Below are 22,903 nucleotides of genomic sequence, written 5' to 3'. Positions count from 1 at the left end.
TTACATCCCACTCATCTCCGCCCTTCCGCTGCAATTGGCCGCCTGCCGTGTGACGTCGCAGTGACGCCGCACGACCCACCCCCTTAACAAAGGAGGCGGTTCGCTGGCCAGAGCAACGTCGCACGACAGGTGAGTGCATGTGAAGCTGCCGTAGCGATAATATTCGCTTCAGCAGCTATCACAATGATATCGCAGCTGTGACGGGGGCGGGGACTATCGCGCTCGGCATCACAGCATCGGCTTGCGATGTCGTAGTGTGCAAAGTACCCCTTAGTCGGATTTGGTGGACTACTTCAGATCTTCTTTGTTTTTTTTTTGTTTTAATTAATTTTAATAAATTCGTGAACCAGTGCAAGAGTAGGGGAGTTTGTTTTTTTTTATAAAATTTTGTGTGTTTTTTGCTCTTTTTACTTACTGGATTAGTAATGTCTGATAGATTTAGTAATGGAGAAACATCTCTAACACAATGAATTGCTGACATACTGAATGACAAAAGGAGGTCCTATACAATACTCTAATAAAGTGAAAATTCAGTGTACGTTTTTTACTATGTGAAGATGACAGGATAAAGCAGATAAACGAATTTAGATGTATGGATATCCTCACTATCATGTGGTTATATCACCTCACCAATGCTCTAAGTAAACATATTTTTAAAGGAGCTGTTAATCTGAATTTGTCACCAGATGTTAGTAACAACCCATCCAATCCACACAGGCAAAGAAATCAAATCACAGATTAAGTTATATGTAATAATGAGAAATGACACAGAGAAAAATTATTTGAAACACACTTACTGAAATGTATTTAATACTTCATACAAAGGTCCAGCTAATGAAAAGAGAAGGTAGAAATGTTGAGCGATAAATACATTCTCAGGGCTCCCATCCAAAAGTCACATATTGAGGACCTGGCCAAATCCATACTTCTATTTCTAATTGGTACTACTTTCCTAATCCCTTACTCCTCTGATCTGCTGTTCATGTCCAATTCATGACCAGTGTATTTATTTACTGTATGTGGTTGTAATAGCCGTATAATCAACTATATCCCATACTAAATAAAGGTTCATGTTTTGGATTTTTCATTTCCTTTAATATTTATATATCAGATTATTGTGTAGATTTTTTTTTCTACATGATGGTATCCTTCAATTAGTTATTATTATTCCTCATGGTTTGATATTAGGTGATATCTTCTCGCTTGTTTCACAGGTAAGTTATATACACTACTCAACATTGATATTACAATACCAAGAAGAGGAAGCCATAAGGTTGTGCAAATTGAGCACTAAAATCTGATAATGAACAAGTTTTCAAGCACCAGCTCCAATCTGTGGAATGTGGGAGAGGCACAAAATACCATATCAGCAAATTGAGGTTCTGATCTGGCATAAATCCTAGGTCATATGAAAAGTCTTGTTAAAGGTTAAAGAGACACTTTTGACTTTTAGGATAGCTACTTCCAATAGGTGGCACTAGAGTTTGTCTCCTTCCTGAAGAGACAATTTGAACACTACCAAATGGTCATTGGTAATTGTATTTTGTACATGTTCTATTACTCATTTATTTCCTTAAATTGTTTTCCCTTTCTTTTGTAGACTCATGGTTTTATTATCATTTGCATTTTTCTTTACGTTGTAAATAAAACAAGCATAAGAAAATGTCTACTTTCCTGTGAACGTTATTTAATGAATAATAAGAATTGTTTTCCCACTAAAACATTTCTCACAATTTAAACATGAACATGGCTTCACCCTGTGTGAGTTCTCTGATGTGTAACGATATGATTTCTCTGTAAAACATTTACCACATTCTGAACATGAAAATGGTTTCTGCTCTGTGTGAAATAAAATATTAGCAAGACTGTATTTCTCTGTATAACATTTTCCATACTTGAAACATGAAAATGGTTTCTACCCTTTATGAGTTCTTTGATGTTTAACAAGATGGTATTTCATTGTAAAACATTTACCAAATACAGAATAGGAATAGAGTGTCTGCCCTGTGTGACTTCTCTGATGCAATGTCAATACTCTTTTTCTTTCTTTATTTAAACAATTTCCACATTCACAGCATGAAAACACCTGGTTTCCCCTTCATGACTCATCTGATGTGAAGTAAGATGCGATTTTTGTGTAAAACATTTCCCACATTTTGAACACAAAAAAGGCTTCTCCTCTGTGTGAATTCTCTGATGTATACCAATTTCAGTTTTTGTAGAAAAACCTTTCTCACACTCTGAACTTGAAAATGGCTTTGCTACTATGTGAATTCTCTGATGATTAACAAGATTTGATTTCAAAGAAAAACATTTCCCACATTCTGAACATGAAAATGGCTTCTCCCCTGTGTGAATTTTCTGATGATTAACAAGATTTGATTTTAAAGAAAAACATTTCCCACATTCTGAACATGGAAATGGCTTCTCCCCTGTGTGACTTCTTTGATGTATAACAATATTCGCTTTCGTAGAAAAACATTTCCCACATTCTGAACACGAAAATGGCTTCATCCCTGTGTGAATTCTCTGATGTCTAATAAATTCATATTTCCTAGAAAAACATTTCCCACAGTCTAAACATGGTAACAGCTTATCTCCAGTGTGAATTCTCTGATGATTAACAAGATATGATTTAGTAGAAAAACATTTCCCACATTCTGAACATGTAAATGGCTTCTCCCCTGTGTGACTTCTCTGATGTACAGTAATATTAGCTTTCGTAGAAAAACATTTCCCACATTCTGAGCAAGAAAATGGTTTCTGCCCAGTGTGAATTGTCTGATGTTTAACAAGTTCATTTTTTGCAGAAAAACCTTTCCCACATTCGGAACACAAAAATTGCTTTTCCCCTGTGTGAATTCTCTGATGTCTAATAAGATTTGATTTTGTAGAAAAACATATCCCACATTCTGAGCAAGAAAATGGCTTCTCCCCAGTGTGAATTCTCTGATGGCTAATAAGATTTGCTTTCCTAGAAAAACATTTTCCACATTCTGAACAAAAAAATGGCTTCTCCCCTGTGTGAATTTTCTGATGTTCAACAAGAATTGATTTTGTAGAACAATATTTCCCACATTCTAAACACAAAAATGGCTTCTCCCCAGTGTGCATTCTCTGATGTGAAACAAGTTCAGATTTCTTAGAAAACCATATCCCACATTCTGAACAAGAAAATGGCTTTACCCCTGTATGAATTCTATGATGCTTAGCAAGATGTGATTTAGTAGAAAAACATTTACCACATTCTGAACAAAAAAATGGCTTCTCGCCTGTGTGAATTCTTTGATGCTGAACAAGCTGTGATTTAGTAGGAAAACAATTCCCACATTCTGAACAAAAAAATGGCTTCTCCCCAGTGTGAATATTCTGATGTCTAATAAGATGTGCTTTTGTATAAAAACATTTCCCACATTCTGAACAAGAGAATGGCTTCTCCCCTGTGTGACTTCTCTCATGTACAACAAGTTTGGATTTCTTATAAAAACATTTCCCACATTCTGAACATAAAAATGATTTCTCCCCTATGGAAGCTATTTTATGTTCAACATCCTTTCTGTGACTTTCATTTTGCATATTTGTCTTTGAGAAAGCAGAAGAAAGGATCTTGGCTTGAGGTGTATCTGGTATAATGACATGTTCTTCACATGTATATTTTGCAAAATTTGAGAATATCAGATGTCCTTCTGAGCTCCTGGTACAGTCATCTGGAAATAATAAAATTGGTTTTATTATTTTTAATAACACTGCATTGGAATTCTATTAATATTTTATATGAATATTTAGATTATATATATCATAACATTTTCATACAAACTGTAATGCAATTCAATTTAACAGACTAAGACTGTAGACCACAATAGAGGGATTGATAGATTGAGCTTTTTCAAATTCTTACTACTCTATTGTAGCATCTGTCTCTGAAGTTTCAAATTTCACTGTGTCCATCAGCAATAATTTTAAGTTACCGTATATGCCGGCGTATAAGACGACTGGGCGTATAAGACGACCCCCAACTTCTGCCCTAAAAATATAGAATTTGGGATATACTCACTGTATAAGACTACCCCGCTCCCAAATGAAAAAAAGTCTGCTTTGATTGCAACATGTTAATTTTAATTCCGCGAGAGCCGTACAATATGTTTTTAAAGGGCCATTGACAGATCAATTGCTCCAATGTTCACTTAGTACAGCAAGGAATGCTCCTCCCTGCTGTATAAAGCCACATCTGGACTGAAACAATGGTACTACACTCTGCTACAAACAGACACACACAACTCTGCTACAAACAGACAAACACACACAACTCTGCTACATACAGACAAACACACACAACTCTGCTACAAACAGACAAACACACACAACTCTGCTACAAACAGACAAACACACACAACTCTGCTACATACAGACAAACACACACAACTCTGCTACATACAGACAAACACATACAACTCTGCTACATACAGACAAACACATACAACTCTGCTACATGCAGACAAACACACACAACTCTGCTACATACAGACAAACACACACAACTCTGCTACATACAGACAAACACATACAACTCTGCTACATGCAGACAAACACACACAACTCTGCTACATACAGACAAACACATACAACTCTGCTACATACAGACAAACACATACAACTCTGCTACATACAGACAAACACATACAACTCTGCTACATACAGACAAATACACACAACTCTGCTGCTCTGTGGGGCCTGCACCCGCGGCTCGGCGGGTACAGCACCCGCGGCATCGGCGGGGGGGGATTGGCAGGGCATACATCTGGGGGGTTAGAAGCAGCTCACCGGGGCCCATAATGGGCACAAGTCCCCCTGTGTTAGATATCTCCCCCATAGTGCTGCCCATGGCCCCTATATAGATCGCACAAGTCCCCCTGTGTCAGATATCGCCCCCATAGTGCTGCCCATGGCCCCTATAGATCGCACAAGTCCCCCTGTGTCAGATATGGCCCCTAGGCTGCTGCCCAAAGTAAAATAAAACCCTCTTTCCTTATCTCCTCCAGCGCTGAGCTCCCTCCTGTCTGGCTCCGTGCTTCTGTTCTTCCACTTCCTGGTTCTCAGTGCGGTCATGTGATCGGCACAGCAGCCTGAGCTCTCTGCCTGCCTGATCACAGTGGAAGCAGGGACACGGGGAGAAACGCTGCAGGGGTAAGTAAAGCTTTTTTATTTTAGAATGAGCAGCAGCCTGGGGGCCAAATCTAACACATGGGGGACATGTGCGATCACACTGGGACGCAGGCTCATATAATATGCACCGCTGCCCCAGCCCCTCACTGCGTGCGATTTCAGCACCATTGGAGATGGACAGCGGCTGTGCATATTATATGAGCGGGTGCAGGAGATCAAAGGATGCAGCCCGCAGCGTTCCCCTGTGCTCCAGAGCTGCTGCCCCCACCTCCCCTGGACGCTGCAGTGTACATACACACCCCCCCCCCCCGTATATCCGGCGTATAAGACGACCCCCCACTGTAGCCATTATTTTAAGGGGGTAAAAAGTCGTCTTATACGCCAGTATATACGGTATCTGAGAAAACTCAGAAAAGGGGTCTGTAATTAGAGTTATTAGGTAATTCCAGCTCTCTACATACACTCTCTGGCAGGTGCGAGTACAAAGCAAAACACATTGCAGGAGCATATTGGTCATATACACATTAGCCATTACTTTGGAGAAAATGTAAGATTTTGCTTTATTGTTTAATGTAACTAAGCAGTGGATACAAGACAAGAGAACAAATCCTTTATATTCTTTTATATGTCATAAAAGCAAATAGAAACATGGCTCTTAAATACGAATAAGGAAGCACATCTGAAAACGTTTTTGCAGCAGTGTTCTCTGAATGCCATGGTTTCCTGTCCCTATTTTTTTGCACATTACCTAGCCTTAGAGGTGCTTGAAAGTTTATGAACCTTTAAAAAAATGTCTGTTCTTATTAAAGGCAATAGCCCTGCCTCCTCCGGTCCCAAATGGCTCCTTCCCCTTGTCCACGAATCTAGCAGGGCCCAGATGATGGCTGGCGACTCACTGGCCAATCCCCACTCTGGGGCACCGCTGCCCATGCCGTCAATGAGATCGCAAGGACTCCGCCATGTCTGCAGCCCTGCCTTCCGACACGTTCCTGACACGAGATCACACATATTTCCCAGCATGCTCCGGGCGTGCGTCACAGAGCGCGCCTCGCTCCCAGAAGGCCTGCAGAACCAGCAGGCCGCAGAGAGAACGCTGAGGAGCTGCAGGGGGGAGGGTGGTGTGGCAATCCCGAGACCTTCATTATACAGTTTGTGCCGCCCGCACCCGCACGGACACCAGGTCCCAAGAGGGTTGGTGGATGGCGCTTCCAACCCCGAAGAACGGCGCCACAGGACCCACCCTGTTCTTGCGGTCACCGGACGGGGATTGGTAAGTTCAGGCCTCTTCTGGCCCATAACTTCTTTCTGTACTGCACACAGAATTAGGTCTCCCATCAGGGACAGGAAACCAACTGAAGAGGGGGAGAGGTATCGCCCTTTTTTATTTTAGAATGGTTTCCTGTCCTTGCTGGGTTGATCTCTCTCTCATGTGGTGCTGTCATAGGTGAGGGTAAAAAATTCATCAATGAGAACTTTCAGCGTCTGGTGTGACTCCCTTGTGCAGCAATAACAGCAATGAAACAGTTACAGTAATCGTTGATTAGTCTGGCACATTGGCTTGGATTCGGAATTTTAGCTCATTCCTACATACAAACCAGTTCCAACTCTGTTATATTAGTTTGTTGTTAGCCCATGAACGACTCGTTTCAAGTCCTTCCACATTTTTAGAGTATCAAGGTCAGATCTTTGACTTGATCATTCCAGAACCTTAACTTTATTTTTCTCTAACCATTATTGTGTAGAACAAGTTATGTGCTTTAGATTATTGTCTTCCTGTATGATGCACGTTGAGGAGATTGAGATTTTATTTACTGTGTTTTTTCTCCACACATAATGCATCTCATTTAAATAAAAAGAGGTTCACTTTTGTCCCATCTGTCCCCAAAAACATTGTTTCAATAGACTTTTGGCTTGTTAGGTGTTCAGTAGTAAAATGCAGACGGCCAGCAATGTTCTTTTGAAGAACACTGGCCTTCTCCTTGCATTGTTTTCTATGTTCAACATATGGTGCACATATGAATATTGTTGTTAGCTAATGTGTTAGCTAATGTGAGAAAGACCTTAAGTTCCTTAGAATCTGCCTTGGGTTCCTTTGTGACCTAGCAGACTATTATATGCCTTGCACTTTAAAAATATTCAAACTTTCAACCATCACTGTAAGTGTATAGACAAATTTGTATGTGTGATGCTAAGTCACAACTCAAGGGCAAGCCATGAGGCAGGAGGGACAAGAGGACAGTATCAGATATCAAGAGGGCTCTCGCCATAAACAGATGGAAGAGACAAAAGCGTAAATCAGGTCCCAATCCAAGGTCAGAATTCCAGGAGGACAGTGGATCAAGACAAGGGAGCTAGGCAAATGGATAGTCAAAGGCAGGGTCCAAGTTCGAGACAGCAAAAGATCAGAATAACAGAGAACTAGCAATAAGGCACACACAACATCAAGCAAAGGCTACAACTGGCAATAGTCCGACCACTGTCAGCTAGCTAAATAGTCAGGTAATAACCCAGAAAAGGAGACATCTGGAATAAACCTAACCTGCCTCAAGCCTGATTGGACAACTGGACTGTCACTCACAATCCTAACAGCTTAATAGGCCTCAGATTCTATAGGGCGGACGAGCTGTCACTCACTGAGTCCAGGACACAGTGAGAGGCGGAATGGTAAAAATATGACTAAGTGTTTTGAATTTAACTTTCCTGCTCATGAAAAACTATCATAGCGGGTTTTTTTTCAACTTTTCCACGCTGAAAGTTTTCCTCTGAGGACAATTACCCAATGCTGGTCACATGTTATGTTTTTATTTCTTATGAAGTAGCAAAGCACAAGCTCATTTGCTTTCGCTCTTCCTCTGTCTTCTTTGTTGTATAAGGTGGTGGATACCTGCAAGCTTGGAGGTGAGACCAGATGGCGCCCAACCATGGAGGGCTTCACCACTTGTTGCAGTGGTGCATCACTGGCATTCAAAACATTCAACCAGTGGCTATAAATGATGTGTACTGTCCATGACCATAGTTGCTGCTCTATGTGTCTATGGTACAATAAACTTCCAAACTCATTACCAAGAGAAACAGTGGCCCATGTAATCCTGCAAGTATGAACACAGAGCAGCCACCACTATCTGTGAGAAATAATGGCAAATGGTTATCCTCAACCCATTAAAGATCGGGTGATTTTTCATTTTATCTTGTTTATACAGTGCTACGGAATATGTTGGTGCTAAGGAAGTCAAATTATTATTATTATTGTTCTATAAACAAACTTGGTCGCACCCTTGCAATTATCTGCAAAGTGAAATTGGCGATTCGTGTAAATCGAACAGCAAATTGTTCAAACCGTGACAAATAAATTATCTTAAATTCGCTAATCTCTGCTTTATTCTAGTCCAATTATTATATCAAGATATTTCATACAATAGAAGGTGGCTCCTGCACCCTAACAGCTGAAATCTAGAGTTGCACACGAAGCCAAACAGGTCCGCATTTTGCAAACTTAACTGTCACGATTTTTGACATGGCCGTCTACATCCAACCTTATCAAACCTATTGTGTACAACAAGATAACTAGAGATGAGTGAGTAACGAAATATTCGTAATCACTTTACTCGTAACGAGTAATTTGTAACACTCACATATTCCCAATAGAGAATACAATGCAAAATCATTGGGAAATGCAAGTAATTTTCTGCTGGACCCAACAAAAAGGTATGGGGGCCTGAGGAAAAGTCTAACATGGATGGGAAAGTGATGAACTGAATGGGGAGAGCCTGGAAAATATGCCTGCATGCATTTCTGACTCACATATGGTTTCAGGGAATAAGAATGTCACAGTATTACGCTACTTTTACAGATGCACAAGAACACCTACCAAACCTAATCTAAATTGCATTTTACAAGCCAAAAGGGTTAAGAAATCGTTTTTCCAGTATAATCACTTGTATAAAATGCTAAATAACCTGGAGAGAAAAAAATAATCATTTTGACATTTGTTCACATGTAGTGTTTTGGATTTTTTTTACTTTTACAATTGGGAGGAGCCTGACTTATACATTTTGTAGGTCCCTCTGTCATACATCATTTCTAGTAGCTATTCCCCAGTACTTTACAAGGCCAGTTAGAACGTGCCCGTTGATATGTTGATCTTTGACCTGAGGGGCCTCATGTGGTCCTGTAAAATACGTTTTGGAGGGACTGCTATTACTTATACATTTGGGTGGTCCCTCCCTCATTGAGACTCCGATAGTGTAATACACATTCTGAGGCCCTAAATTCAAGTTTTCAGAGGGCCTGCAGGTGTCAGGAAACCTGAGTTTGGTGAGCACCCAGAGGTGGCCCAGTAACATACGTTTGGGAGGGACTGATCTTACCTATACATTAGAACAGTCCCTGCCTCATTAAGACTCACATAGTGGAATACATATTCCATAGCAGTTTACAATGCGTCCATTGTAGGGAGTCACAACCTGGCTTGTGCCGTCCACATCAGCCACATTAATACGTTGCTAGTGGGCTTGCCAAATACAAAGCAGTACTATAAACATTTTGTGCTGTCTGACACACTAAACGTACCAGTCCCATTTCCCCATTATTTTGGGGGGTCACACATCTTGTCTTGTGACATCCACATCAGCCACATTAATACGGTGCTAGTGGCCTGCCAAATACAAGGCAGTACTACTGGCATTTTGGGCTGCCTGGTACAAGTACTTACTGGTACTTTTTCCAGAATATTTTTGGAGTCAAAGTTTGCTTGGTTTGGGCCATCAACATCTGCAAATATGTCACTAAAACCCAAAATGACAAAAAAGCCATTTAAAACACAAGGATGTAGATGCAGGTATGGTGTTATCAGTGGTGGACGACAAGGCACTGAGTCTGTGTCAGGTCAGAAGAAGCTTGATGCATCCACTATGTTCCTTGACAAATTTTCCTGTCTGGAACTTAAACGTGTGTGGAAGCCAGAAGAGCAAGAGCAGATTCTGTCTTGGATGGCAAACAAGGCATCTTCGCATAGCTCAAACAGCAACAAATCTTCCACGAACACGCAGTCTACTGTGGATACAGAGAAGGCTGGCCCATCCAATCCTTAACCTGGTTCTCCTTCCTCCCCCCCATTATCAGTAGGAGACATATGACCCCAAGCTTGGCCACTCTGAGAATCTGTTTTGTACATATCCTTTGGTTGGCTCTGGCCTCTCACCGTGCAGCATTGAAGAGGGATGTGAGGAGGTGGCGTGCGTTGATGCGCAAGTATTTGAGGACCTACAGTCAGAAGAAAGCTACTTTGAGAAACATGATATACTCTCTCCAGAGGTGGAGGCTGTTGATGATGATGATACACAGTTGCCATCAGGTCAGCCTACAATCTAAACTGGAAAGGAGGATGAGAAGGAAGACGAGGTGGTCGATAATGAGTCCACTGATTTGACCTGGACCGTTGACATGCATACCCAGCACAGCAACACAGAGAAAGATGGATATGTAGCTCCAACACAGGCACCAAGGGGTAATGGTTTGCCCAAAGTGAGAACTGAGTCAACTGTTCCGAAGAGCACCCCCACTGTGGCCCAAGTCAGGGCAAGGGGGCGTTCAGCCGCTGTCTGGAAGTTTTTTTCTTCTTCAGAGAAAAACATTGTCGCCTGTGCTACATCCTTCACAAACTGCTGTCCAGGAAGAAGGTGCTCATACATCCTGCCCATAAGCTGCGATTGCACAGACACAGCAAACATCAACCACATCCACTTCCTTGTCCCAGCGAAGCATCCAGTTGTCTGTGCCTGAGAGCTTGGAAAGGAAGCATAAATACCCAACCATGCACCCACAGGCACAAAAACTAAATTCGCACATTGCCAAATTGCTAGCTGTGGAGATGTTGCCGTTTAGGCTTGTGGGAACAAGGTGTTTGCATCATCTCTTGGCTATGGCTGTCCCACGATACAGTGTTCCCAGCTGCCACTATTTTGCCTGGCGTACCGTCCCCGCATTACACAAGCACGTGTTAAACGATCTCAAACGTTGTCTAACCAACTCCGTAACCTGGAAGATCCACCTAACAGACATGTGGGCAAGTTGTTGTGGACAGGGATGATACATATTTTTCACGGCACACTAGGTGAATCTGGTGGAGGCTGGGACAAAGTCGCAATCTGCAACATCACACATCCTACCCACGCCAAGAATAGCGGGCCCAACTTCTATCAGCGTTTCCGCCTCATCATATGCCACTTCCTATCTCCCCTCCTCCTCCTTATCCTCTGCTAAATTACCCTCCCCATCACTGCCAAGCTCTGAGCTGTATAGCAGCGCATCGGCAAAGCTTCAACACATTCTGCTGAAGCTGATCTGTTTAGGTCAGAAACCACACACTGCAGCAGAGCTGTGGCAAGGTATAAAAGAACAGACTGATCAGTGGGTCTCCCCAAAGCAGCTCCAACCCGGTCTGGTCGACTGTGATAATGGACGTAACCTGGTGTCAGCTTTAAAGGTAGGCAAGTTGGTATACGTGCCATGGCTCACGTGCTGAATCTAGTTATTCAGAAATTTCTCAAAACATACCCTGACTTGGCGTACCTACATGAGAAGGTGCACCGTATTAGTGCCCATTTCAACTATTGCTCCACCACTTCTGCTGGTCTTTCAGCTCCACAAAAGCGCCTCAATTTGCCAAGTCACCGACTCATGTGCCACCTGCCCACGCGGTGGTACTCTACATATCATATGTTGGTGAGGATTAGTGAGCAACAGAGGGCAGTAGCTGAATATCAGTTTTTGGGATGTGCGATCCATGTCTTTTTTTCTTCATAGTGTGTTGAATACCAGTTTCAACATGCCCGTCAGAAACAGTCAGCCATCAGACATAACTGTCGAGTGGGTATGGATCCCTGACATTTGTGAGGTTCTTGAGAACTTTCATTACAGCACCAAGCTCGTGAGCGGTGATTAGGCTATTATCAGCTTAACAATCTCGCTGCAGTGTCTGTTGAAACAGTGACTGCAAAATCTCAAAGAGGAAGCTTTGAGTGTCCAGCATGTGGCTATGGAGCCAGATTTCCCAATGAGTGATACTACCCAGCCAATATTCTGAGACAACACTGGATGAGGATAAGGAGGGAGAGGACTTGTTTTTCTGTGCTACCGAGGGGATTCCCAATGCTCCACAGGGGACTCTCAACTCCAGCTTCATGTCTGTCCAGCATGGCTAGGCTGGAGAAGAGGAGGAGGAGGAGGAGGAGGAGGCGAGTCAGTGTAAGGAGAAGATGGGTATTGTTCCTCCTGGTGGAGAACCAGAACCTTTGCCTGTTTGCAGCTTGGCCAACATGGCACAGTTCATGTGTGTCTATCACAAGACCCTCGCGTGATACACATTTTATCCAACAACCTATACTGGTTGCCACCTTTCTAGACCCCACGGTACAAGGAGAAACTTCCTTCTCTCCTTTTGGAGTCACCAAAGGGTTGCACAATTGAATCCGTCAAGAGGGTCATTGTAGATCAGTTGCTGAAAACATCACCCTCAGACAACACTGGTGGCAGAGTTATCAACTGTTTTCAACACCAAGGATTAGTGAGGAGAGACACGAACACCAGGTCCAACAGAGGTGGGGGAAAAATGTGCGCAAACTGGGCCGTTTTCAATAAACCAGCACACCAGTAAGGGCTATTTGTGCCTGTAACAATGCCAAGGAGAGAGAAGTTGCACAACATGGTCAAGGGGTACTTAAGTGACCATACCTGCATCCTTTATGACTCTTCAGTTCACTTTAATTATTAGGTATCCAAGCTGAACACTTGGCCCGACTTCTCCTTATACGCCTTGGAGGTGCTGGCCTGCCCTGCTGTTGGTGTGATGTCAGAGCGTGTTTTTAATTCTGCTGGGGCAATCATCACTGATAAGCGCGCAACAAGGACTGGATTTCTCCACAGTTTGTAATCCCTCCAGATGAGAGCAAACCAAACTTAATTCCCCAAAAATATTGATTTTGACTACTGCCGTTAACATCCACCCCTTCCCATATAATGCCTTTTCCTTCCTGGGTCAACCATGACTCAGCCCATAGGGCTAATTTTTGTAAACATTAAACACTATGCACATTGTGCTGTGATGGACAAACCAAGACAATACTCCTTCTCCGCCTAACTACTATTTGTCATTGGAGGCCCTTTTGATGGTGACTCACTACGTCAAATATGACTCAGGCCATAGGGCTAATTTTGCAAACAATGCACATTGTGCACTGGACAAACCAGGACAGTAGTTCTACCAAACTAATATTTGTCATTGGAGACCCTTGTCAAGGGTTGTCCCACATTGTGACTGAGATAGGGGATACATATTCGTCAGCAATTTACAATGACTGTTGATGAACAACTGATGACCACAAAACCACAAAACCACAACCACAAAACTTGAATTGTGGACCACAACTACTACACTAGTCCTACGTAGATAATGTTTGTCATGAGAAGCTCTTGTCATGGTGTCTTCCTGCATCTATGACATAGCCACCAGGAGTAATTTTTAGAAATCCAATGCACATTCTGCATTGGACCAAGTACTGGAGTATCAACAAGTCTTCTATTCCTTTATAATCTGGGGAATATTGCCAATAAATATCTCTGAGCCATTTGGAGAAACTTCTCCAACACATCCTGGAGGGGGGGCACCATATATCTTTTGTCCATTCACTTGCACAAGTGATATGTTTGAGCTTGTCATCCAGTTGACTAGTGCAGCTTTATTTTTTCTGTTGGTAGAGTTCAACCAAACCGGAGGCTCGCAGGCTGCAGTTACTGCTCCCTTGTTGTACTCCATGTCGCTTGCTCTTCTTCTCTGTAGTCTCTGCCCTTAAATGAGTTCAATGAGCGAGTGAGGGCCCTGCGATATGAATAAGTGAGGGCACGCTCAAATATACAGAAGAGGGCCCTCCAAAATTTATAGAGGGGGGCCCTTCCAAACATATGTTACAGGGCCACCTCAGGGCTCTTAAAGTCAGGTTTCCTGACACCTGCAAGCCCTCTGAAAACTTGACTTGAGGGCTGCAGAATGACATGGAGGAGGAGGGTAAAGCCCAATGGTAAAATGGGCGCATTCTAAACTGCCATGGAATATGTATTCCATTATCTGATTCTCAATGAGGGAGAGACTGCCCAAATGTATAAGAGCAGTCCTTCCCAAACGTATGTTACTGGGCCACCTCTGGCCCAGCTGAAAACATGCTCTGAGATCACACTAGCAGCTGGACAGGCCAGCACCTCTAAGGCGTATAACAAGTGGTGCGTTTACTATATCAGACAGCACAAAATACTAGTAGTACTGCTTTGTATTTGGCAAGCCCACTAGCAACGTATAAATGTGGCTGATGTGGATGGCACAAGCCAAGCTCTGTGACCCCCAAGAATAGCGAGGAAAAAAGGACCAGTGCTTTTAAACAAGAGGCAGCACAAAATTACACTACTCTGTGTGCTGGAAAAAAAAGAGCCCTGCCTCTGACAAGAGCTGTTCTTATATGGACACTGGAAGAAAAGGTTAACCTCTCACTACCTAATCCACAATCTCTTCCTCCCTGTACTGTGAGCTTGTTCAGTGGTTTCAGCTCTTAAAAGAGCTATTGTATTCTGGTAATATGGAAGTAGTGACACACTCCTTTAAGCTCGAAAATCTCTCCCTCCTTACATTACACTGACCTACTATACACTCCAGGTAACCCTGAAAAGGGTTTTTGTGTTATTAAGAGGCCTAAACACTCTCCCTATTAGCTGCTCGCCCTGCCCCTATACTGATACAATGGTGGCTCCGGATGCAATGTGTGCAAAATGGCTTTTATAGAAGGGAAGGGCTCTTATAGACTCTTATAGGCCAGCTAATCACAGTAATTTCACAACCAAGATGGCTGCGGCATTACTATGTTTGGTTAAGAAACCCAGCATGTTTAGTGGCTGCAAATCAGGTGTCAAACCTGCTGGGAGGAACATACAAATATTGTGAGGTGAGTACACAAAAACTCGCAATATAACGAGTAACCCGAATACCGTACTATCTGTGTGAGTAGTGAATAGTAACGATTACACTTGGCCATCACTAAAGATGTCAACTGAAAGACATTTTATTAAAATTCACAAACAAGCCTCCAGCAGATCCAGTAGAGTACATAAGAAAACAGAATAACCTTCCCCTGAGCTATTCCATACCTGTACATTTCCCTCAAATACACAATTGATTCAAAGTGTTTATGTCAGCTTTCTGGCATAAAACACTATGAGGAGTCAAAAAAGCTTGCAACTTTGGATGTATTACACCAGTCCTGGCCAGATCCACCAAAATGGGCAGAGCATGGACAAGGCGTGGTGTCGCCCCTCTGGCAAATAGTTCAAAAGTTCCACTACTCTAGTGATGTAAGTTTCTCTAGTCCTTGAACAAAACAACAAAAAAAACAAAAAAGTGAGCCGCAGTATGAGTTGTATACATGTAGCTTGTAAGCTCATGTTCAGATTGGCCATAAGACATAAAATAAAAAAAAAAAACAAGGAAAAAAATAACATGAACATATACCCTGCTGTGATTAAATAAAAGCATAATGCATATACAGTGGGTACGGAAAGTATTCAGACCCCTTTACATTTTTCACTCTTTGTTTCATTACAGCCATTTGGTAAATTCAAAAAAGTTCATTTTTTTTCTCATTCATGTACACTCTGCACCCCATCTTGTCAGAAAAAAAACAAATGTAGAAATTTTTGCAAATTTATCTAACAAGAAAAACTGAAATATCATATGGTCATAAGTATTCAGACCCTTTGCTCAGTATTGAGTAGAAGCACCCTTTTGAACTAGTAGAGCCATGAATCTTCTTGGAAATGATGCAACAAGTTTTTCACACCTGGGTTTGGGTATCCTCTGCCATTCTTCCTTGCAGATCCTCTCCAGTTCCGTCAGGTTGGCTAGTGAACGTTGGTGGACAGCCATTTTCAGGTCTCTCCAGAGATGGTCAATTGGGTTTAGGCCAGGGCTCTGGCTGGGCCAGTCAAGAATAGCCACAGAGTTGTTCTGAAGTCACTTCTTTGTTATTTTAGCTGTGTGCTTAGGGTCATTGTCTTGTTGGAAGGTGAGCCTTCGGCCAAGTCTGAAGTCCAAAGCACTCTGGAAGAGGTTTTCTTTCCATGATATGTCTGTACTTGGAACATTCATCTTTCCTTCAATTGCAACCAGTTGTCCTGTCCCTGCAGCTGAAAAGCACCTCCATAGCATGATGCTGCCACTACCATGTTTTACGGTTGGGATTGTATTGAGCAGTGCCTGTTTTTTTCCACACATACCGCTTAGAATTATCACCAAAACGTTATATCGTCGTCTCATCAGACCAGAGAATCTTATTTCCCATAGTCTGGGAGTCTTCATGTGTTTTTTTGCAAACTAAATGCGGGCTTTCATATGTCTTGCACTGAGGAGAGGCTTCTGTCGGGCCACTCTGCCATAAAGGCCCGACTGGTGGAGGGCTGCAGTGATAGTTGACTTTGTGGAACTTTCTCCCACCTCCCTACTGCATCTCTGGAGCACAGCCAGAATGATCTTGGAGTTTTTCTTTACCACTCTCACCAAGGCTCTTTTCCCACGATTGCTCAGTTTGGCTGGACAGCCAGGTCTAGGAAGAGTTTTGATGATCCCAAACGTCTTTCATTTAAGGATTATGGGGGCTACTGTGCTCTTAGGAACCTTGAGTACTGCAGAAATTCTTTTGTAACCTTGGCCAGATCTGTGCCTTGCCACAATTCTGTCTCTGAGCTCTTTGGGTAGTTCCTTTAACCTCATGATTCTCATTTGGTCTGACATGCGCTGTGAGGTCTTATATAGACAGGTGTGTGCCTTTCCAAATCAAGTTCTTTCAGTTTAATTAAACACAGCTGGACTCCAATGAAGGAGTAGAAACATCTCAAGGAGGATCACAAGGAAATGGACAGTGTGTGACTTAAATATGAGTGTCTAAGCAAAGGGTCTGAATACTTAGGACCATGTGATATTTTGGTTTTTATTGTGTAATAAATGAAAAAAAAAATCTACATTTCTGTTTTTTTTTCTATCAAAATGGGGTTCAGAGTATACATTAATGAGAAAAAAAAGAACTTTTTTGAATTTACCAAATCACTTCGATGAAACAAAAAGTGAAAGATGTAAAGGGGTCTGAATACTTTTCATACCCACTGTAAATGAACATAGAGTACTTAGCAACACTATTTTGATCAAAAGAGTGTAAAGCCATCCCACCGCGACAAGGTGTACCCAATTGGGACGGTACCTACACTCTCTAATATTAACACCTCACCATGTGTCAAACGACATCAATTTGAATAAGAGTGACTGTATCACAACTGGACACAGCCATGAGAGGCACCAGATGAAATGTAATGCCAAGCTCACTGAGAAGGGGGTAGTAGCATTTCTGGCAAGGCGCGCGCCATAGAGAAGATGTGCAGAATTAATTAATTCGCATTTTTCTCTAAAAGAATTCAGCGAATCTTACCTCATCACACCCCTTCATTAAGACCGGGGCCCACAGTGCAAGTTCACCTCACAAATTCCATGTAAACACACTCTGATAAATCATATAAAGTTATTATAGAAGCCAGTGATGGAGTAAAATCTGTGACTTCTCTGCATTTAGTGGTCACTACTCACCTGTGCGGTTATCTGTAGGAATCTCCTCTTTACACCGCTCATCACCCCTCACATATGTCTCTGTAGTATTAATATGGGTCAGATCTTGACCCTGAAACAAATATTGTAAAAGTCACAGACAGATGGAGAAGTCGTGTGAAATGATTCAAAAGAACAGAAAAGATCATAAATGAACAAGACGACCAAAACTGACAGCAGTAGATATCACAGAGTTGCAGGTCTCCTGTATAATCCAACCTGTCACCTCCTAATTGTAACCAGCAGTCTCCATAACCAGAAAATTGTGAGAAGATCCAGACAACATCTAATGTCTATGATCAGCTTTATCCTGTCATCTCCACTAAGTATAAACCATACACTGAATGGCCACATTATTACAGACACCATCTAGGAGCGTTGGATTTACTTTGGCATTTAGGAGTTCAGCAATTTATTGCATTCAAGATTATAGGAGATGAAATAGTTCTGATGAATTAACCAATTAACCTAATTAATTGTGGATGTCCTGATGAAGTGAGGACACACTTTGAAATGCGTAGAAATAAAACCACCCATATTTTACTCAGTAGTTTGGATGTACGTCATTCTTACAACAGGGCAGAAGAGTTCCACATTTTCTATTGTTCCAGATTCTCTCCTGGCACCAGCCTTTATCCTGCATGGAGTTACAGAGGGTCAGCCCTGCAGCTGGGCAGGGGAGAGTTACAGAGGGTCAGCCCTGCAGCTGGGCAGGGGAGAGTTACAGAGGGTCAGCCCTGCAGCTAGGCAAATGTATAATACTGTTGGCTAGAACAAGACTGAACGCAAGACCTTCACAGCTGTCTATACATCATAGGGAGATTTCATGACACCTTCTCTCCATCTACCTGATGATCCTGAGGAACATCGGGATTTTCTTGTTTACAGTCCTGTGGAAGAAGAGGATGGGGACATCTCTCTGGTGTTGTCCTCTTACTGGATAGAACTGGAGGAAACACATACAGGGACTGAATTAATTCTTTGCATACAGATAATTATAGGCCGTGTGTATTTAGCCCTGTATATTACCTGGTGATGTGAGGGGCTGGGGAACCTCCATCATGACCTCCTTGTACAGATCTTTGTGTCCTTCTAAATACTCCCACTCCTCCATGGAGAAAAAGATGGTGACATCCTGACACCTTATAGGAACCTGACACATACGATACCGTCATCCCCCGATCCCTTCATAGCGTTACTGTATAATGTCCCAGCATTCCCAGCAGTGTCACCTCTCCAGTCAGCAGCTCAATCATCTTGTAGGTGAGTTCTAGGATCTTCTGGTCCTTGATGTCCTCATGTATCAGGGGGTGAGGTGGAGGCTCCATGATTGGACTCAGGGGTCTTCTCCATCCCTCAGACACAGGGGCCTGACAGTGCTCACTAGAGGTCTTCTTCACTACTGTGTAATCCTGGATATGGAGAGACACATTAATAAATCTCACTACAGACATTTCCAGAGTCCTCACCTCTCCAGTTCTGTCCATCTGTTATTCCCATAGATAAGAATGATGTAATGTGACGTCATCAGAATCTCTCACCTCTCCAGTAAGCCGGAAGAGGATCTCTAGGGTGAGGTGTAATATCCTCTCCACCATCTTGTCCCTGTCCCTATCCATCCTTGATGGGTCAGTCAGGAAAATTCTCTTATATAGAATATCTGAGAGGATCCGATATTGTAGGGACCTGAATGGGGAGAAGATGACGATGTAACATCAGAAAGATCCCATGTAAGAAATCTCCGGAGCTGTTACCGGCTTCACATGATCACTAACATCCAGTCTTGGCCCCTGGTATAATACACGATACAACTATAGTCACACACAGAGATTTATCACCGAATATTGTCCCATAGCCGGGGCAGTCAGTAACAGAGAACGATAGAACATTAATATCTCCTGATAGTGACAACATGTAGCGGGCGACGACCATAATGGAAACTGTAAAGTAACAGAGTAGCCAGCGGCATCAGGAGGGAAGTGACCATAGGGGTAATGATCACGGTCACAACAACGACCTGGCCCAGGGGTACTGGGAACCCACCGGCCCCAGCACCTGTTTCAGCTGAATGTGCGTCTGAGGGTGCCTATCCAGCTGAAATACATCATAGCACAAAGACCCATCAGGTCTATGCACTGCGATCTTCCGGCCGCCGATTAAGGCTAAGAGTATTCACTGCTTCCCATGCTGATAATGGGGAACAGAGAACATGCCGGCAGCTGACTGTGCTGTAAGTGGGCACGATGTGCATGACAGTGACATTGTGGCATGCTATTATTGGAGGAGGACACCGGGGGAGTCGGGAAAGGTGAGTATAATCATTTTGTTTACGGTGTGTGGCGCCTGAGGGTATAATATGTACCAGGATGCAGCTAGGATGGGGACATAAAACTGGCTTGGGCCATTATGGGGACATGTATATCAGGCTGGGGTTATTATGGGGACATGAATACCAGGATGGGGCCATTATGGGGACATGCATACCAGGATGGTGCCATTATGGGGACATGCATACCAGGATGGTGCCATTATGGGGACATGCATACCAGGATGGGGCAATTATGGGGACATGCATACCAGAATGGGGCCATTATGGGGACATGTATACCAGAATGGGGCCATTATGGGAACATGTATACCAGAATGGGGCCATTATGGGGACATCTATACCAGAATTGAGGCCAAAATGGGGGCATATATACCAGGATGGGGTCATTACGGGGACATCTATACCAGGATGGGCCAATGGTGGGGACATATACCAGGATGTGGTCATATACCAGGATGGGCCATGAGGACATATATACTAGGATATAGCCATGATGGAGTCATGCAACAGGATGTGGTCATGATTGAGACAAGTATACCAGAATGAGGCCATATATAAAAGGGTGGGCTATGATGGCGACGTATATGCCAGGATGAGGCCATGATGGGAACATATATACCAGGATGGGGCCATATATTGCAGGATATAGCCATGATGAGGTCATACACCATGATGGGGGACATTAGTACAGAATAGGGGTAAGCACTACACAATGAAGGGGGAGTGGGGCAACTCATATGTCATAGGATTTAGAAAGCTACACGGACCATACATCTGACCAACATGTGGAGGAGGGCCCAGTCTCAAACTTTGCACTGGGGTCCATCGGACTCTAGTTATGCCACTGGAAGTGAGTGACCCAATCTAATCCGATACAGCCAGATCTCCTGATAGAGCCGCACAGACGGGAACACGTTCTGTCTCCTGGAGTGTGAGCGCAGCACTGAGGGAGTTAATGCCGCCTGTGCCCAGTAATGGGGAATCTCCACATACCTCCTCCTGCAGAGCCGCACACTAGATATATGGCTGCTCTGTGCTTACAGAATCTGTGATGACACAAGATTCTGCGTACACAGAGCTGAACATGTGACCCATGACTCCTCCCTTCCATGTGACATCACAGGTCCTGTAAGCACAGAGCAGCCATATGTAAGGGGTAGTCGGACCCCTGGTAGTGAAGGAGCGGTTTTTCCCCCCCTGAAGACGCCACAGTAGTATGGTGGCAAATTGTAGATGTTAATGGTAAAATGTTACCTGTCATAAACTGTTTCCCCACTAGGTGCCAGTGTAGAGCAGTGTGCAGAGGGCAGTGAGATGTGACTGGAGAGAGAAGTCTGAGGTGACGGGGCAGAGTGTGTGAGTAAAAAGTGGCAGGCAGCCAGAGTGAGTGCGCAGACAAAGAAGTGGAGGTACACGGGAACGCCCGTAGAAAGCAAGAGAAGTAGTTCCCCGGCAAAGTGGAGAGGTGAGAACTTATCCGGAGCCGGTAGTCTGTGCTAGATCTGCCCTATAGTAAATCCGGGTTCAGTGTGCAGCTACTAGGGGGTTAACGCATGTCCCCTGCAGGCGAGGGAAAGTTACCAGGGAAAGAGGAAACCGTCAGCAAGAAGTGTAACCTGTAAACCGATGTGACTTGATGCTGAAAGGTGTAAAGAGGAGTGGGAACTCATCCGGAACCGGTAGTGTGTGCTAGATCTGCCCTGCAGTAATTCAGGGTTCAGAGTACAGCTACTAGGGGGTTAACAAGTGTCCCCTGCAGGTGAAGGAGAGTGACCGTCAGCAAAAAGGGGAAACCGTCAGGAAGGAACGTAATCTGTAACGTTAAAGTGAAGTACTGAAGTAACTTGCTGCTGAGAAGTGTAACAGAAAATGGAAGCCTCGTTCAATAAAATGTTTCTTAGTTTACCAGCTGCCTGTCAGTGGCTCTTTTCTGTAACTGATGAAGGGGCTGGCGAGCCGAGGGAAAACGGCGTCACGGAGAACTCAGGTACCGGCACGAACGCGTCCCTGCCACCCACACTCTGCCCCACAAACAACACCTCCGTTTTAACAGTGACGGCCGGGCCGGGGGTCAGCCTGCCGCCCCCTGGGCGGGAGACCGCGACTACAACCCCTGAGGCGCCCCCTGCCCCCGTTACACATACACTGTGTGCAGAATTATTAGGCAAATGAGTATTTTGATCACATGATACTTTTTATACAAGTTGTCCTACTGCAAGCTGTATAGGCTTGAGAGCCAACTACCAATTAAGTAAATCAGGTGATGTGCATCTCGGTAATGAGGAGGGGTGCGGTGTAATGACATCAACACCCTATATAAGGTGTGCTTAATTATTAGGCAACTTCCTTTCCTTTGGCAAAATGAGAGATTTGACGGGCTCTGAAAAGTCCACAATTGTGAGATGTCTTGCAGAAGGATGCAGCAGTCTTGAAATTGCCAAACTTTTGAAGTGTGATCACCGAACAATCAAGTGTTTCATGGCAAATAGCCAACAGGTTCGCAAGAAGCGTGTTGGGAAAAAAAAGACGCAAAATAACTGCCCATGAATTGAGGAAAATCAAGTGTGAAGCTGCCAAGATGCCGTTTGCCACCAGTTTGGCCATATTTCAGAGCTGCAATGTTACTGGAGTATCAAAAAGCACAAGGTGTGCCATACTCAGGGACATGGCCAAGGTAAGGAAGGCTGAAAAACGACCACCTTTGAACAAGAAACATAAGATAA

General features: G+C 43.4%; 1 protein-coding gene across 1 annotated transcript in view; it reads right to left on the bottom strand.

Annotated features, from left to right (window-relative positions):
- Positions 1–778: 778 nt before the first annotated feature.
- LOC142311977 (uncharacterized) overlaps positions 779–22,903 on the bottom strand; it is a 34,924-nt gene continuing 12,799 nt past the window's right edge. Inside the window, exons 2-7 of the mRNA XM_075350846.1 lie at positions 19,393–19,537; positions 19,084–19,263; positions 18,881–19,004; positions 18,700–18,797; positions 17,834–17,924; positions 779–3,707 (exon numbers count right to left, since the gene is read on the bottom strand). Of these exons, the coding sequence (XP_075206961.1) occupies positions 2,053–3,707; positions 17,834–17,924; positions 18,700–18,797; positions 18,881–19,004; positions 19,084–19,263; positions 19,393–19,470 (2,226 nt within the window). The 5' untranslated portion in view covers positions 19,471–19,537 and the 3' untranslated portion in view covers positions 779–2,052. The remainder of the gene's footprint in view (positions 3,708–17,833; positions 17,925–18,699; positions 18,798–18,880; positions 19,005–19,083; positions 19,264–19,392; positions 19,538–22,903) is intronic.

Source organism: Anomaloglossus baeobatrachus, chromosome 5, assembly GCF_048569485.1.
Source record: "Anomaloglossus baeobatrachus isolate aAnoBae1 chromosome 5, aAnoBae1.hap1, whole genome shotgun sequence".
NCBI lineage: Eukaryota > Metazoa > Chordata > Amphibia > Anura > Aromobatidae > Anomaloglossus > Anomaloglossus baeobatrachus.
Note: the sequence above shows the minus strand (reverse complement) of the source record. Positions and strands in the feature narration are given on the sequence as shown.